Source organism: Sinocyclocheilus anshuiensis, unplaced genomic scaffold (genome assembly GCF_001515605.1).
Source record: "Sinocyclocheilus anshuiensis isolate Anshui unplaced genomic scaffold, SAMN03320099.WGS_v1.1 scaffold969, whole genome shotgun sequence".
Classification (NCBI taxonomy): Eukaryota; Metazoa; Chordata; class Actinopteri; order Cypriniformes; family Cyprinidae; genus Sinocyclocheilus; species Sinocyclocheilus anshuiensis.
In genome coordinates, this window is record NW_015557114.1 from 1 (window position 1) to 19626 (window position 19626).

The following is a 19626-nucleotide window of genomic DNA, read 5'->3' on the forward strand; positions in this document are numbered from 1 at the left end:
GAGAGAGAGAGAGAGAGAGACAGAGAGAGAGCGAGGGGGGGCGGGGTCAGTGTGTCTCAGCTGTGGGTGTGTAACTTAACACTGTCTCCCTTCCACAGAATCAACTACTCGCATTAAAACTGGCCATGACTGCAGCTATCTAGTTTCTGTCATCATTACTAAACATATCGCCTCCTTTGAATCAAGGACTACTGGAATTATTCGGGTTGCTGTCGTTTATCGTCTGGTTTGACCTGGTAAGTGCGGGTGCCTTCGATGGAGCGACTTTAGCGGATGCTAGCAGTCGCGTTAGCCAGCTGAGGGATCGTCTCACAGCCATTCATCCTGTATTTTTCTATCAAGTTATCGAGTTCCGCTTTATTTTGTTGTGGTATGATGTTTGTATTTCACACTTTACATACTAAGTACATTTTTGCCTTCATGTAATGAGGATAAAATGCGTGTATAATGGATTTAACGCTGTTTTGTGCCTTGACAGCAGGAGTAGATGTTGACAGTGCTAAGCTACGAGGCTAACAGGAGAGCGCAGAAAGACGGTCGGGTTTATAATAGTGAGAATCATAAATGCGGTTTGTTTTTGAGTGTTTGATGTACTTTGGTCACAAACAAAGATGCATCAGTTTCTAGTAGATTTCCTTCATTCACGACTGTATTTGTATTCATTTTTCCTCTAGAAAGGGTAAGATGCTTCTGTAAGTTGAGTGAAATTGTTGACAGCCTGTAACTGTCAGAACCACACCCTGTCTATAGAAATACATATTCATGCCTTATAGGTTGTGAGATATTAAACATGTATTCTGAAATAAAACACAGTGCTCTTGGTTGCTAAAATAGCTTCAGTTTCGTTTAATTGGGAAGTGAAACTTGAATCCTGCATAACTCAGATCTGTTTCTGGAACAGCAGCTGAAGAGAGGATTGTGCGGTTTAATAATAGATTAATTATTTAAGTGATTTGACCTTGTTTTATTTTAATTGTATAAACAAATGATTATTTTAATGCTAACATATAACTTTTGTATTTAATTACTTATTAAATATTTAGTTTTTTATTAACTTATTTTTTATTATAAGTTAATTATTAGTTTTTCTTTTACTCGTTTTTGCACTGTACTGTTAGATGTATAATTTAATTATTTAGTCATTTGTTTACTTATTTGTTTTCTATTTTAAGAATATTTATTTCCTGTTAATTTATCCGGTTTATTATTTATCTGTTTATTTGAATCAAATTGTAGGCTATTTCAATCTTATTTTTAATTATTTATTAATTTTTCTCTAAATATTTATACAGACCACCTAGCAATCCTTTGCAGCCGCTGGACCCCTGTTCAAAAACCCCTGGAATAGACTGTGTACATTGTGTAAGAACCTGCTATTTGTCTTTGCTTGCCCTTCAGCACAAAGCTTTCAATTGTGGTGCCTTTTTTTTACAACATCAGAAAGTTCAAGGAAATTCATAAAATCCTGAAAAGGCCATGGAAATGTCTGCTTTTTGTAGTATATCCAGTAAATTTATCCCGCTAGAAATGGCTCTTGTGAGTGTGAACACTATCTTGGATTTTTTGAAAAACTTCTAGTTAGAACAAAAAACTGGAAAAGGCATGAGGATAATATAATAGAGAAGCCTTAGAAATCCTGTGATTAAAGACAATGCTAGATTGTGTCCTTGTTAGTCAAATACATTTTCCATGCGTATGTGAGTGACCGGAGCAAAGTCATTGACTGTTGTCCCTCCTGTTGCTGTATTGTTGTGATAGCCGCTTGATTTGTAGTCCAGCAGGGCCAAGCAAAACCAAACGCATCAGATCTCCCAACGAGCCACGGACAGAATGTCTGAAAGACTAGACAACCCCTTGCTTTCACACCAGCATGAAACCGGGCTGCTCGTAGGCTTCCCAAAACAGAATAGTGGGCACTAGGATAACTTGTAGCCATCTTTGGGTTTTTAGCTGCTGTACGCATGGATATGGCGATAAGGCCTTTAAAATCTGCTGAACGTGTCTTGTTCAGATTACAGCTAAACCCAGCTGTCCTTGAGGAGATTTCAGCGCTGCTGCTTGGCTCTTTTCTATGCGACAGACTCTCTTTAGATTCATCCAAACGCCTGTCATGAAAACAGTTGGAGCACCATATGGGTTGTGAGCTAGATTACGGGTAACTGCTTTTATTTGTAACGCCGGTTCTCTGTTGTAATAAATGTGCTCTTATAGTTCACTGTGCAAAATAGCAGAATCATCATGCTTGAAATCAGATCTTGAACATTGAACTGAGCGATTATTGCTGTGATGAGCACGGTCATGTGATGAGCTGCTTTGAATTTTTTTTTCAGATAGCAAAAGTGAAAGCTTTGAGTTTGCTTCCTGTTGGTTTTGAGAAGGATATGGCTTTATTCGGGTGGCATTCGAAGCTGAAGAATCAGCTCATAGACCGAAGCGGGAAAAAAAATTCTGAGAGTGGATAAACCACAGAAACTACATCATTACTTCAACTGTCATTCATCCTGAAGAAGCATTTGCATTTTGTAAATTATCCTGATACTTGCGTCCTATTTTTGTCAAATGGACCCCAGCTTTTACTGTATGTTGCATAATAATCATCCGCAGTGGTGTGCCCACCTCATTTGTCTTTCTGGTCAGTTTCAATATTTGCAAATGTAGACAACAGAAAGCTTATTTAAATCGAAATACCATTGACAAACATTTGCTTTAAGCAAATCTACACAAAACCTTTTCTCTGTGTTTTTGTCAGCTCATGCTCAGGAAACTGGACGATACAAATCCCACAGACTTACAATGAAGAAGGAACCTGAGTCATATGTAGACTTAAAGTCAGAAGGGCTCTTCTGACTTTACTTGGGCAAACCACATAGTAAAGCTCTAGTACCAACCACACAGAACACCCAAGCATTGTGTCAGCAATGGCAAGCAGCACTTACAGTTTATACTGGTGATTTTCATCTCCAGTAGGGGCTTTCACACAAACGTTCATACAACCTTTTCTGGAAAATTACTAGTAAATTAAGTTTGGAGATCATGTATGAACAAGACATTTTTGGAAATAATGCTAAATCAGCACTGTCAAATTGTCTGGGATAAAAGTTTAACATCCAGGCAAATTAAAAAAGCGGCACAGCTTTTAAAGATCATTTCACATTATTGACGTCAAAGTTATTTTAGAGCTGATGTGTGCACGTTGTCTATTAAAGATAAACGCTGCTGTATGTATGAACAGCAGATACGATGTATTTAGAGTCCCTCTGCAGTAGGGCTGTCAGAAGGGCTGAAAAACTAAATTTGAATGTTGTACTTAAATATCAAAATTCAAATTATATTCTAATTTAAAATGCATCATTTCAGTTAGGGTGAAAAAAAGCATTTGGCTTCTCTTCTGAGGCCACAAGAGGGCACATCGAGCAAAATATTACTAATGCACGTTTATTCAAAGCGTAAGATAACATGACTATCCGGAGAAAAAGTGCAGAATGTTTAAAGTAACGTTTATAAACCAATTATAATTAATTAAGTTGCTTAAACAACTATAAACAAAACAGCATCATGTATGTGCGCATAGTTTAATACAAAGGGCTGAAAGCCAATCACACAGAGTACATTTTTTCATTTAAAAACATGAGATGCAGTGGGATAGGGAAAAAAACCTCGCCATAAAGTCTCGATATATGTTTTTTTTTATTCAAAGTTAAACTTGCATTAATTTTACATGGCTTTCTAAACATGCGGCTCCTTTGTGCGACATGCGAGTGCAACGGTCATAGATGTCCCTCTAGAAAATGCGCAAAATATGTGACCCTGGACCACAAAACCAATCTTAAGTCGCTTGGGTATATTTGTAGCAATAGCCAAAAATACATTGTACGAGTCAAAATTATCGATTTTTCTTTTATGCCAAAAATCATTAGGATATTAAGTAAACCATAAAGTCTCGATATATGTTTTTTTCAAAGTTAAACTTGCATTAATTTTACATGGCTTTCTAAACATGCGGCTCCTTTGTGCGACATGCGAGTGCAACGGTCATAGATGTCCCTCTAGAAAATGCGCAAAATATGTGACCCTGGACCACAAAACCAATCTTAAGTCGCTTGGGTATCCTATATTTTTAGCAATAGCCCAAAAAATATTGAATGGGTCAAAATGATCGATTTTTCTTTTATGCCAAAAATCATTAGGATATTAAGTAAAGATCATGTTCCATGAAGAAAATTTCCTATCGTAAATATATCAAAACTTAATTTTTGATTAGTAATATGCATTGCTAAGAACTTCATTTGGACAAATTTAAAGGCGATTTTCTCAGTATTTTGATTTTTTTGCACCCTCAGATTCCAGATTTTCAAATAGTTGTATCTTGGCTAAATATTGTCCTATCCTAACAAATGTATTTTATTTTAAACAAAAAATTTGTTCAGCTTTCAGATTATGTATAAATCTCAATTTTGGGAAAATTAAGCCTTATGACTGGTTTTGTGGTCCAGGGTCACATATGTGTTCTGTGTGAAAGACTTGGTTTCAGTTTTGATGTAAACAAGATCTTCTCCACATTGCTGTTCTCTTTTTCCACAATATTTTTAATGAACAACGCAGCAGCACCGCATCTAGTGGCTTCAACTGGATAGGCTAACAAAAACATAATGCAACGACACTTACATCATCATTGCAGCTCATGCGCCACTGATAAGGCTGCCTCCTTAACGCACACCTAAAATTCGAATGCAACGTTGTTTTTGACGAATATTCGAAATTCGATTTTTTTTGACAGCCCTACTCTGCAGTTGCTAATTTTATACTTTAAAAAGTCTTTTCCAGTGAAAATAATTTCTTCATGCCTTAAAATGGCTCAAAGTCCAAATGTACTTCATTTTGACCGATGAAAATGTCTTTGTACTCTTTGAAACTAAAGTTGCTGCTGTCTCATAACCCTCTCACACTATGCGACCATCTGTTATTGTTCTGTCTCTTTAGTTTTGTTTTCTACAGTGAAACAATGGCACGGGCCAGTGCTGCCACCTTGTGGAACAATTGATTAGTGCAAAACCAAGTCAGTGTGCATGTGCGACCTGCATATTCAAAGTACAGTACGCGCATACTATTCTGGTGAAACAATTTGCATCACGCGCACTGTACGTGGGGACCCTCGCGTACACATAAAAACCGAACTATGCTTTGACTTTAACTCTACATCCTTACCTCATTTACTATACGCAAAATCATTAATATGCAAAGTAGTCCCTGCTTCCACTCAGTCACACCATCTCGGACTACCTGCTCCACTTTTACTTGGTTAACTGAAGTAGTAAACATTACACAACAGCATAATTCCAAAAGAATAAGGGGTCGTCTGCAAGTCTGTATTTGTTGGAATGGTAATTGCACAAACCATGTTCCTGTTCACCATCTCTGACAGCTGCCTTCTAGGCTTGCCGCGCGCGATAGACAGTGCTGACGGTGATACCATTGTTAAGCCGCAACACCGGTTGCGTCACTTGCCCACCGCGGCACCAACCCCCACCATCGTTTTGATTTTTTATAGTAATAAAAATCATTTAGTTCAGTAAAAGAACAGACACTACAATTAAAAACTGAATGCGGCTGCTCAATGCAGCGTGCCGAACGACAGTCGCATCACAGATCAGATTTAATTTCTCCAGTGTGGAGAGTGAGTCGAGCTGACTGACAAGAAGAGTGGGGTGACATAGAAGGGATGTGGCTTAGGTAAGGGCAAAAAATCTCCAGAAACGGTTTTACATGTCCATTTACAACCCTAGGATTTGTCCCTAGAATGAAATGGTCTGTTTTTACCTTATTATAAACTACAGCGGCACTACTTACCACACATTTTACCAGATCAGATGCTTGTCAGTGGTGCTCAGGATCTGTAAATCATTCGCCATCATCCTCAGTCAATGTACTGTAATATAACAGGCTACCGCTAGCAAGCAGCTAACCATGTCCCTTTAGTGGCATAGTCCCTTTAGTTATTTTATTAGAACACGCGTTATTTGTTTTCCGTGCCTTTCTGAATACAGACACCAACCCATCCCTGCATATCACATCCCCTGCATAGCCTGGAACATAAAATTTCTTTCCATGATCTGCCATTTTCGCTATTATCCTCGCTTGTTTCTTCACAAGTGTTTGAGGCTTACGGTATGTCATTTCCATGTACAGAACTGTTATCATTCAACTATGCCAAGGTAAATACAGTTTTTCATTCTATGCCACCTTTAATAAAGTTCTATGTTTTATATATAGGCTAAAGTGAGTTTGACGTTGCATTTTGTTGTTGAATCCAAGCAATTGACGCCGAATTGACGCTAATTAGAAAGTGAAAGTAAAATGTGGACGGCGCTTTTAAGCTATTTAAAAGCGAAGGAAAGTGAGGAAAAGAGGGAAAATTCAAACCAACAATTGCTTTACGCTGAATTTGTCGCTATTTGAAAGTGAAAGTAAAATGCGCACGCCGCTTTTACAAGCTATTTAAAAGCGAAGGAAAGCGAGGAAAAGAGGGAATGCCCCTGCCCCCACAGTGATACCGGTATTATCGGTGTTGTCACACGTCGATTAACCGGTGGGAAAATTTCCTCACCGTCACAACCCTACTGCCTTCCAGAAATCAACATCCTCAGGTAGAACTGCTTTGCTAATGATATGAAAATCCCCATCCTGCAAGTTGACGGGTAGATTGGTTGCATGTTTGTGGTGGTAGGAAACGGGCTGTTTCAAACCCAATTTTAGACTGTATACAATATAGTTTTGAGGAGAAAATTCTCAGCAGTGGCGTTGCCTGATGAATCTGCACATGGTTTATCCTTTAGCATATTAAAACACCAGATAGATATGTAAACAACATAAAACATGATGTTCAGAAAAGTCAATTTGACTGTAGTTGACCAAGTTTGATGTGTGAAAGTGGCCACTGACTGCATTTGTTTCCTATAAATACTGCTAAATTTATTCTGTAGCTCTATGTCGCTTAGTCTTTTAGGTCACAAGCAAAGACAGACGTAGGTTTAATGAAGTTGTTGTCTTAATCTGCGCTCTGACCCCTGCTGCTCTTTCTCTGGGTCCCTTCAGAATGTTGTCAGCAGCTGAATAGCTAAATTTGCAGTTTCTCTTGTTTCCATCTTAATGATGAGTGCTGCGTTCAGTGTTGCTAGGGACCACCGCACTGCTAGACTGGCATTTTACTTCATGCTTCAACATCCAGTCGTTTAATATAACCATTTGGAAATGTCCATTCTCTGTAGAGCTGGGTAGGAGACTCTTAAAGGGTTAGTTCACCCAAAAATGAAAATTAGCCCATAAATTACTCACCCTCAATTCATCCTAGGTGTATATGACTCTTCTTTCAGACGAATCCAGTCGGAGTTATATTACCTCATACGTCATCAGCCCGGAGCTGCTTCCGTGTACAACTGTTGGCGCAAGCTACATTAAAGTGATTATTACGTTTTGAATATGGATATTTTTCTTACAAAAACGCATCGATTTGCTACAGGAGACCTTTGTTCACCCCCCGGAGCCGTGTGAAACACTTTTTTTTATGGATGGGCGCTTTTTATTTAACTTCTTTTGGACTGATGCATGCAACACCCGCTGAGTGGCATTAAACAGCTTGAAAGATCAAAGACAATTTTTAATATAACTCCGACTGGATTCGTCTGAACAAAGAAAGTCATATACACCTAGGATGACTTGAGGGTGAGTAATTTATGGGCTAATTTTCATTTTTGGGTGAACTAACCCTTTAATCAATAATATCAATGTCAAAGACAAAACTTGTGTGGCCTGCTGGTTATTTATGAATAATTCATATTTGCCCCGCTTTATTTATTAATTGATTTATTTGTGGATCATCTTATCTTTGGTGGTCAGGCTTGATAGGTTTTTTTTTGTGAATGGCATTTTTGAAGTCACATGGCGACTCTCTATCCAACTTCTGCACAACATGGGAAACTTTCTGTTTCTCATATGCAACCCGTGAGATGATCCATACTCTTTGTGACATAAGACCTCAGGGTTTTTCTTTTGTATGTTTGTCCTGTTATGCTTCTTATTATTAAGTTACTTTTTCCCATATTTCCCGTATTTCAAACCTGAAAGACGCAGGCTAGCAAACTAATCTGGCTCTTCCATGCCTCTGAGACCTGTGAAAGCACCCTTAATGTTTCTATAAATAATAACTATCAATAATACTAATAAAATAGAAATAATACTAAAACTCGATTCAGACAGTTATTGTTTCTCATGGGGACGTCTGTATAAAATAAATTTGCATGGTACCACAGTCAGTGATGAACTCTTGCTTTCTGATGGCGATTTTATTCATGTTGGAGAAAAAAGTTCTGTAATCCTATGAACCGGCTGCTCATGTGGTCAGTAACGTGATTCATATTTAAATTAATAATAGGAAAAGAATATCCTGTTTTTATTTGATATTATTATTTAAATACCATATTTTAACAGGACAATTGACATGCTATGGTTTAAATGGTTTTCTGTCTTGCATTTTATCACCCAAAATGATGGATGTCATGTAAATAAAAATGTGGAAATTAGCAGACATAAAGTAATGCAAACTCTTATTTACATAAGGTAAACATTTGACTTGTATGACTAGTAAAGGTGGTTTTTGTTCTCTTATTATTATTTTTTTTCTCTCCAGCTCCCACTCAGTAGTGGAACAGTGACGTAATATTATAAAAGTGTCCATATTTAAAGTGTATGCACATTAACTCAAAGCTTTTGGACTTATACCCTATTGTAAACAATGTGGAAAAAGATGAGGATTCGGACAGCAATTAAATTACCAAATGACCTTGAAAACAGTTGGTAATTTGGCTGGAATGTTTTGCACAGGTGGGAGAAAAACATAGACATTCTGGATTCAGACGGCAATAAAATCACTGACTAGCTCCTGCAGATGTTTAATGAAATCAAAAGCTCAATCATTGGCGAGTAAAATCGAACAATTTATTAGCCAGTGGCTAACATCAGACATTATTTAGTCGCCTGGTGCAAAACTTATGGTGTGTTCACACCAGACGAGTGTTGTCACGGTACCAAAATTTCAGTATTCGGTACCAATACCAGTGAAAATCCATGGTTCTCGGTACCAATTTCGGTACCAAAGCAAAACACAAAAACATGCTAATTGAACAACATTTTTATTAATAACATTAAACAAAAATTAAATGTACAAAACCAATGCCATTCTTTATACTTATTTAAAATTGTTTCAAGTTCTTGGTACCGAAATACCGGGTCTTTTGACAACACTACAACCGACAATAAAGTGCTTTGCCTAAATTACAGGTAGAATGCTCAGATCTAGTTTTAACCTTGAGCTCCTCCTAATTGCTTATCTTTTTAAAGATGTCCCAAAGATACCCACAGTTATTAATTAATCATTGACGTTTGAGATTTGGCCTGTGTGCTGTGCTGTAATGGGCTGATAATCTCCTTGTTAGGTTATCTTCGGGACACTGTTGTTCCAGGGAATGTTCTGGATTGTTTGCAGCCGCTCTCTGTGTATCTGTCGCATGTTTTTCTGTGACTGCATCTACAAACTCGCCAAGTAACCATAGTGAGACAAACATTGCAAACAGCATGTCACCAAGGAGATGCGGAGAGATTTGCCTGCAGAAAATTCCAGCATCGTCCCTTTATGTGTTCTCCAGAGCTCTGAGGAATGAGCCAAGGTCATACAGTGCTCTCTGCTTACTGTCTCAGCGCTGAGCCGCTTTTAGCTTCTCCAACAATGGTGAACATAGTGAGTGAAAGGTCATCACGCGTGATATGTGGGATCAGAAGCATATCTACTCTCAATTGTCTGCAGACTTTAACATCTGCTGTTAGGGGTCAGTTCGCACATCGTTCCTATTCGTTTTCCGGACATTATGTTCCTGTTTCACATGGTGTCAGGCAGCTAGTCGTGCCTAAAGCGGTAAAGAGGTCTGTAATTTGGCACAGTGAAAATGTGTCTCTCGACATCTTAAAAAGTAATTTGTGTAAATGATAGTACAGGTAAGGGAGAAGATCTATTGAACTGTAACACTGTGTATTATTTCAGAGAAAAGGTCCATCCTGGAAGACAGCTTTTTACCTAAAATAGAGGTGATTTTACGGCACAGTACCATTCAAAAGTTTGGGTCAAAAAAAAAGAAAACCGGACATTTGTGATGTTACAAAAGATTTCTATTCACAGTAATTACTGTTCTTTTGTAAATCACCGTTTTCACAAAAATATGAAGCAGCACGACTGTTTTCAACATTGATAATAATCAGAAATGTTTCTTGAGCAGCAATTCAGCATATTAGAATGATTTCTGAAGATCATGTGACACTGAAGACTGGAGGAAAGATGCTGAAAATTCAGCTTTGATCACAGGAATAAATTACAATTTACAATATATTCAAATAGAAAGCAGTTATTCTAAGTTGTAATAATATTTCACAATATTACTGTTTTTACTGTATTTTTTTTATCAAATAAATGCAGCAGGGTGAGTATAAGAGACTTCATTCAGAAACATTTAAGGGATATAGTTCACCCAAAAATGAAAATTCTGTTATTTATTACTCACTCTATTGTCGTTCCAAACCCATAAGACCTTAGTTCATCTTCTGAACACAAATTAAGATATTTCTGATGAAATACGAGAGTTTTCTGATCCTGGAAGAAATTGTTCAATAAAGTTGTTATTGTCATTTTCTTTCTGCATAAAAAGTATTCTCATAGCTTCATAACATTACGGTTGAACCCCTGATGTCACATGGACTTTTGTAAAGATGTCCTTACTACATTTCTGGGCCTTGAATGTAGTAGTTCCCTTGCTGTCTATGCAGGGTCAGAAAGCTCTCGGATTTCATCAAAAATATCTTAATTTGTGTTCTGAAGATGAACGAAGGTCTTACGGGTTTGGAACGACATGAGGGTGAGGAATTAATGACAGAATTTTCATTTTTGGGTGAACTATCCCTTTAACAAAACTTACAAACCCAAGCTTTTAAATGTTTTTGGAATTCTAATTTCCTTGTTTAAGCATCAAGGCTTTCAGTAGCATGATTGGAAACCTTGTTTGGATTAAAATTCCACTTAGTATTAAATGTGGTCCATGTGATGCCATATGCAGCAGGGTGAGCAGATTGCTTGCTGTATTTTCTTCCTAACTGAGATTTAAACTTCACTAGATGTGTTTTTCAGACCACATATGTTCATAAGTGGATAAGTGGTTTGTAAATTTGCCCCTGCTCATATGAATCGGAAAGATTATTATCCGTTTTGTTGCATTTGCTAATGCTGCTGTTTTTTATGTGTTTTGTTTCCTCCAGCTTAACCACTAACGTCCTGAACAGGATTTGCGGTCTGCCAATGAGGAACTACAGGCTCATCTTCTGCCATAACCTGAAGCAGCCATAGATGAACAATCCGTTTACTACTAGTGAGTGGAGCAGGAGATAAAGTGAACTTCTGGGCATTTCTACAATAAGGTAAGCTCTGCTATGATGAAAAAATCAATTCATATTGCAATTAGATAAGATACGTGAGACCAGCTGGTGTTGTCATGAAGACATCAGGTATCTCGACAGATCAAGTTCAGATTGTGTACACATTTCTGATCATGCTGAACGCTAATCAGATGCAGTCGCAGAGTTTTTCCTTAACATGAACAGCTTGTTTGCTGTAGCAGTATGGTTTGTGTTGGAATTGGCATGTTGAACGAGAATCGGAGCCACCTGCTACCATCAGCCAAATCGGCGTGCCGCATCTGACAGCTGTACAATCTTTGCACATGACAGTCGCTCCACTTATTTAAGCTCTCTTCACTCGCACACGATAAGAACCGCCGCTTCCGAGATGGGAGAGGTCCCGCTCCAATTTTCAATTTTCTTGTTCTTGGCATCTCTGTGTGCAGACGGACTGAAGCAGCCAGGCTGTGGAGGCGATGAGGAAGAGCCTCAATACTTCCTTCAGCGACTCCCTCAGCGAGGCCAGAGTGTTCGGGATCCCCCTGGAGGAGGTGCAGCACAGCGGGCAGCCAGGACATGAGGTCCCCCTGCTGGTCAGGAGCATCGTGGAGTACATTGAAGAGCACGGTGAGTGAGGGGGGACCCTGGTGATTCCTGGTACTTTCTTCCTAGCCTTTGTTTATTTGTTTTTGACTATCGTCAATGATAGCAGCTTTATAGTTACTGAAACCACTCCAGGGATAGAAAGGAAGACAGACCAGAAAGTGCATATTTACCATTTGAATCATGGTTTTACGAAGTTTCTGATCTATTCAGATAAATGAAAATGTTACATATACACATGCATACATATCAAAATACATTCAAGAATATATTAAAGTCAAAACATTGTCATTGAAGAATGTAAGCTTACTTTCTTTTCTTTCTTTAAACATAGATTACAGTATTCAGAGAGTAAATACCATGCTGTGTTTTTTTTTTTTAGTTCGTTTTAACTTCATCAGTTTGCATATCAAATATACATTCCCATTTTTTGGGAATGGGGGTTTGGGGTCAATAACACTAAGGCACACTTTTTGTTTTATTATTCATCATTAAAAAAATTAATTAAATTGATCAAAAGTGTTAGTAAAAACATTTAAAATGTTGCAAAATATTTCAGACAAATGCTTTTTCTTTTGAACTTTCTATTAATCAAAGAATTCTGAAAATAAAATAATGTTTTCCATAAAAATATTAAGCATTAAAAATAAGTTTGATAATTCATTTCAGCATAAAGTTCAGCATAAAACCAAATCGGCATATTAAAATTATTTCTAAAGGATCTTGTGACACTCTTGTGAAGACTGGAGTAATGGCTGCTGAAAATGTATTTGAATATATATAAATAGAAAACTATTTAAAATTGTAAAAATATTTCACAATATTACAGTTTTTACTTTGCCAAATAAATGCAACTTTATTGAGCAAAAGAGATACATTTTAAAAACAAAATTCTTAAATAAATAAATTCTTACCGCCCCCAAACTTAGGAAGGTTGTGTGATAAATATGATGTGATTTCATATTAATTGTGTTTAATATGACTTCAAAAACCCCCAAAGTCTTTAGTCTCAAATATGCAGCAAGGTTGTGTTACACATGAGTATTTAGGATCAAAAAAGAATTTGAATAAGGTTAAATTGACAAATAGTAAACTTGCACAGTTGTTACATAAATAGTAAAAAAAAAAAAATTGTGTTTATCAAAGTAGCAGAGCATGATATTTTCATCTGATAAAGCCAAACATGTTGTTTGGTCTGATTGTACGATAGGAGTGGCTTACCTGTACTCCCTGATCAATGATGTACTTCCTTTATTGTGCAACATCACAGAGTTAAAAGCGAAAATAAGAACATTATTCGGCCCGCGGCTTTTATAATGGCACTGTATTATTACACGAGTCTCTCACCTACTAATTAACTGCTGCATGTAGAGACGTAAATGCTAAGTCCTTCACTTTTTACTCTTTTTCAATGACTGGTATCTGCAAATTGCTGAACTTCTCACTCGCACATCGAGCAGACTGTGAGAATATTTAATATTCCCTTTAAAGAGATGAGGACTGCAGCTTGATGTTTAAACTGCAGCACAGGCAGGATGTTGAAAATATGTTGGCAGGGCTAAGTCAAGTCCTTTAAAGGGCTTTAGCCACCGCTGTTGTCTCCAAACACCAGCTCTTTCTCAGCACACTGGCATTTCTCCTCCACCGTTTCATATGGAAGGATGTTTTTTGTACTGAAGCTAATTTAGACATAACAGCGAGTGACACTGTAGCTTCCCCTCGTGTGGTAAAGAGTCTTGTGTACACACACAGAACACCAGGAATGGGAACAGCGACAGTCCAGCTAATGCTGATTTGCCAGCTGAGCTTTTAGGAATCTGATCTGATCTGGCAGAAATGTACAGTTTGTTTTAAAAGTGCCGCACTCAAGAAGCCAGCCGTAAAAATATCCATTATTGGTTTTATTCAAAACATTTGGGATGAAGAATGTAAACTTGTTCAGTCGTGAACTTAAACATAAAAAAAAAAAATGCCTGGGTTATTTTTAAAAAGAAACAGCAGGACTGTTTCATTATCTCATAGATGGCAGATGGAGGCAACGTAGCTGAGGTTATCATGCTAACACATCTGACTAAAGGGATTACGAGTTTAACAAGCATCTGCTCCGCTTAGTCAGCTGCTCTGTGCAGTGATTCAGCGATTTAAGTCTCCTCAGTAACATGTTTATATGTTATTCCGCACATTGGTTTGTCTGAGTGAGCTGTGTGTTTGTGTTTTGTAGGAGGGCTGCACCTGGGTCTATTTCTAGTGAATGGGAACGCAGAACGCGTGGAATGGCTCAGACAGCGCTACGACAGCGGCGTTGAAGTGAACCTGGAGAAGGAGGCCGACCTGTCATCCGCCGTCAGCCTGCTACGCCTCTTCTTGCAGGAGCTCCCCGAGCCCGTCATCCCTGCAGGCTTACAGGCGCAAATAATGCAGCTCTATCAAGGTGGGTGAAGCTCTGTTATCCTACCAGCTGTCCGAATTGGCTTAATTTGTATCTCTCTGCATTAAAATGCTTGCTTTACCTTCTGGAATGTTCTGGCAACTTGACAGACTTGTAGTCTGATTGCATCATCAAAGCATGACCGGTGTCTTTCACACCTTTGCATCAGCCAGCTCACCTCCTATCGTAATAACTGCACGTCCCTCTGAACTGGTTTGTTTGCTCTCCTTTAGACTACAGCAGTGAGGAAGAGCTGGGCAGAAACATGAAGTACTTCCTTCAACAGCTGCCGCAGGTCAATTACAGCTTGCTCCGCTTCTTGTGCCGGTTTCTGTCTGGTGTGGTGTCTCTTCAGGAGGAGAGCTGGAGCATAGGAGCTCTCGCTGCTGTCTTCGGACCAGACATTTTCCAGTAAGATGCTTTTACATGGATTTAGTGTAGTAACACTTACTGCACCATGATATTGTGGCAGAAATGTGGGATATTCATATGGAATTTTATTATATTTATATAATAAAATCTATATTAATGTAGACATGTATTAAATGAGTAGTGGTTGTTATTAAGCTATAGCATTTGTGCATTTGTATTTATCCTAAAAGTCTTCTTTGAAGTATTTGAAAGCACACTATTCTCACAAAATCTTAGAAATATAGTCAAGAAGGGTTTACATTTCTTCCATTTACATGTCATGTGTAATTGTGATATTTACCTATCAAAATGACCATGTTCAGTCAGAAAACAGGGAATTTAATATATAACAAAAAAACAGGGCATTTTCTATTACTAAAGGATAAATATTATAATTTCTCACAGAAAGCTACTTGAAAATATCCACCCAAAATTTAGAGGTTAAATCACAGCAGTAAAAGAGTGTTTAAGAGTTCCAGGAAAGGACGAACAAACTGAAATCTGTTCTGTACATATTGCCCTAAACAGGAATTTTTCAAGTTTCTTTAACCTTTGGGGCAACAGGGTCAGTGTCAGACAGAGTGTTAGATACAGCGTGAAAGAAACTGCAACACCGCCAAAGCACTGAAAATCAACAACATGCTTAAAAACTCTGTAAATTAATGTTCTTACACTTATTGTCAAATAATTCAATGTAAAAAAGCAAATTACTCTCTTTTTTGATAAATGTTTTATGCGAGTGTATGCTGCAAACATAATTTCCCTAGGGGGATTAATAAATACTGAACTGAATTTAATGGATCGTTGAATTTAAGTATTTAATTTCTTAAAGTCGTAATGACCCCAAACATTTGAGTGGTAGCCTACTGGTAAGTATAATAATAATAGTCCTCATTATAAACACAAAATAAAATACTAATCAACTTTAAAGGTGCTGTATGTAAGTTTTTGACTCTACTAAAGCATAAAAATACCATAATATGTTTGCAGATATTTAAGAAACATGCTAAGTTAACTTATTTGTTTATCTGAAAAACAATGCTACAGTCAGTTATTCTCCTTTGAAAATGTGCGCTCCGGAATGTCGGTCTCTGTTTTGGTTTGTGAAACCCGCCCACTGCCAGTTTACCCAATTGTATTTCGGCACCCCGGGTTGCCAGTTGGCGGAAAACACAGCGTATTTAATTTCATTCATCGTCAAGTGCGCTCGTTCCTGTTGGTGTCGTCAATCTGGCAACCTGCGTGTGCGTCAAGTCTGAGGAGGAGGGGCCGGGTGAAAAAAACCCTCTCCAATATTTTGAATTTGGACTGCAATACCTAGTTCAACCACTCGGTGTCAATCCTACATACAGCACCTTTAATATTAGAAGGAAAAAAGTGTTCTGTGTGAACAGCCACTTATGCTCACCAAACGGAATATTAATAACTGTTACGGCATAACAGTTTTCAAAACCCAAGCACTCTTTTCCTGTTTGCCATTGTTAAATCAGACAGACAGTCTTGCCCCAAACTCACACTAATGGTTTAGTTAATGCTTTAGAGTCCAGATGGTTGGATGCTCAAACAAACAGAGCAATATTTTGATAGCACCAAAAAGTTTGAGGAAATCAGTCTACAGTCATAATAAGCTGTAATAGAAGAAAGTATTTTAACATCACGAACAGCAAAGTGACACACTCCTTTAAACTGATTCCCCTCCTATATGTTCTGCAGTTTAGACACAGATGTGGAGGATCTGAGAGAGCAGGAGTCGGTCAGCCGTATTCTGGCAGAACTGCTGGAGAACCAGGAGGAGTTCTTTGACTCGGAGGACGACGACATCTCCAACACCAATGACTACAGCTCCATTAATGACCAGGTGAACTTTCTTTCAACAGTGCTGTCATTGAAATTAGTGCTGCTTATCTGTATTTGCACAGGATACTGTGAAAATCTGATGCTATTTCGTCAAAGCCCTGAAAAGTTAATGACAAGAATGTATCATTCAATCGACCCCTGATCTCTGCTGGATGATATTGTAAATCGCTGCATGCATCACACATACACAGACACTAATAATGAATGAGATTTTTCTCAGCGCTCTGCATATGATAGTGGCCCCTGGAAGCAAATTGTTGGATTCAGATGTTTATAGCCTGTTTATTTTGAAAATAAATGAAATGCATATAATTTGTATCATGTCCATTTTCAAATGTAATTATAGTAATTCGGCTGAAGCACTGTCCAATTAGAGATAAAAATGAAAATGCAAACAGATGTAGCAGTGCATTAAAAAACAAATAAATTTGTGATGGTAAATCTGAATATACTTAAAAGGAATATGTTGTATATGCATCCGCTGGAACGCCGCTCTCTCGTGAACGCGCAGCGCATACAACAGTTAGCGGAAGCTAGTTAGCCAGATTGTGTCAAAGCAACTTTACAGTGTCAAACAGGAAAATAGTGCTGATAATGCAAGAAGACAATAGTAAACACTCAATTTTTCAGTTAAAGTCAGTTCATTATTGATTCAGTGATGTCATCGTCCAGCTCAGTTCATTTCAAATAGTGTCTGTGCAATCAAGTCGACAATATTGCCAGAAATTAAGTATCCTCAACTAAGCAAGCCAAAGGTGATAGTGACAAAGAACCAAAACTCCATCAGTGACAGAAATGGAGAAATCAGGCTCAGTCGGGGGGCCAGTTCTCCTCTGGCCAGACGAAACCAGCATGATGTGGTATAATTCCAGGCTGCAACACAGTTCAGATTGTGCGGAGGACTCATCTGGTTCTCGTGGTCTTGTCCCGATGGTCGTCGAGGTGATGAGGTCTTTACAGAGGATCTGTCTCTGGGGCGCATCTAGTTGACATGGTCTCCGCTGACATTCAGGGCTGTAGAGGTCGTCTCTAGGTGCTGATCCACCATCTGATCTGGATACAGACTGGATCCGTATGGCTACGGTGACCTCGGAATAAGAATGAAAGAGACTAATATTAGCGTAGCGCCATTCTTCTTATGATGTAGCGAGAACATTGGGTGTTATGGGAAGTGTTCCGAGTTCCGGTTGACCTCATTAATGCAGCCTAACAATCCTTTAACAGATTTGAATATTAGAAATGTGTTAGTGTATTATGTGTAAGCCAGGTTAAAGAGATGTGTCTTTGATCTAGATTTAAACTGACAGAGTGTGTCTGCCTCCCGAACAACGATCGGTAGATTGTTCCAGAGTTTGGGCGCTAAATAGGAAAAGGATCTGCCACCCGCAGTTGATTTTGATATTCTAGGTATTATCAAATGGCCAGAGTTATCACAAAGAGCGGTAACATTACCATAAATGTTGACATTTTGCAAAATGTTGATGATAAAAGAGGCCCTTATAAAAATATTGGTGACTGGATCAGTTTGCACCGCTAATTTTTAGTGCAGCGCTTAAAAATGCTTTAGGGCCAGTTGTACATTTGTTTTCTAGATCAATAGGCTTAGTGTAAATCGGTATTAGCTTTGTTCCTCATGAAATACTTGCCCAAACCTTGCAACTGCGATTTGAGTTTTAAAAGGCGATTATATACTTACGCTTTGTGTTTGTTTAAAGCTTTTAAAATGTGTGCCGTTTGCCCCAGTTCCAGGTGGAGGCAGTGCTTTACACAAGCAGATGTGAAGCACAGAAAAAGGAAAATCAGTGTTAGAAGGTTAATATGTCTGCAGTGTTATGTAATATACTGAAATCCTTCCAAAGGCGTGTCTCCTCCGTTCAGTGTGTCCGTGAGTGTTTGCAGGCTGGGATTTGTTTTCTTTGAAAGTGCAGATTGTTTTAAATCTCATTTGTATGACACTCTACATCCTTTTAAGGACCTTGAGATTTCTGATCTCACCGGACTTTACATATCTGCTTTCTTCATATACACATCAAATGGTTAATAATAGGCTGTAAATTCTTTCCAAGAGACTTCTCCTTCTCCTCCTCCTCCTCCTTCTCCCTTGTGTCAAATTGGCAAAAAAGGGAAAACAGCCCTTTGTACAAAGACAATACTAACCACAGTTACATAACCGAGTGATGTAAGTTTGGTTCTGGCACCTGTGCTGGTCTCCAGGGACGTCTCGCTTTCATAACAGGCAGAATTAGGGGTGCTCCGATCAGGGTTTTTGAGGCCGATCACCGATCAGAAAGCAGTATCTGCCGATCCGATCACCGATACCGATCTTTTTAAAGCCTTCTTTTAATCATTTATAACCATTTATAGTGATACTCCAATCAGGATTTTTAGACATTTATTCAGGGCCTGAATTTCATTTTTGAAAATGGGGGGAATTACCTTCTTAGGTGACTCTTGTGAGAGGGGAAGCAGCTTTCACACAGGAGTCCGCTACTGATCCGTGGCTGTTTACCACAAACACAACATTTATCCATTATTTTGATTTCAAATTTAAACATTGTCACTGAAAATGCTTTTTCAGCATTGCAATTATTTTCTTTTACACAGTACATTAATACAATCTTTCACAGACATGTTTAAACACAATAAATATAAGCAACACATTATTCAATGCTTTTTACTTTTGCATTTACTTATAGATTTATAAATTAAGTTGCTCAAGCAAGTGGCAAAACATTAAAACTGCTTTTCTTACGTTATCACAAACTTACCATTGACAGAAATAGTCAGCTCTACTGCCTTTTCTTTTGCATTGAAATCTTTATTACAAGCAATCCTGC

The 19626-nt window shown here is 38.1% G+C and overlaps 1 protein-coding gene across 1 annotated transcript in view; it reads left to right on the forward strand.

Moving 5' to 3' along the window:
- Positions 1 to 64: 64 nt before the first annotated feature.
- Positions 65 to 19626, forward strand: part of LOC107677729 (protein FAM13B-like) — a 53555-nt gene continuing 33993 nt past the window's right edge. Inside the window, 6 exon segments of the mRNA XM_016472751.1 lie at positions 65 to 236; positions 11353 to 11511; positions 11937 to 12117; positions 14315 to 14524; positions 14755 to 14932; positions 16646 to 16790. Of these exon segments, the coding sequence (XP_016328237.1) occupies positions 11967 to 12117; positions 14315 to 14524; positions 14755 to 14932; positions 16646 to 16790 (684 nt within the window). The 5' untranslated portion in view covers positions 65 to 236; positions 11353 to 11511; positions 11937 to 11966.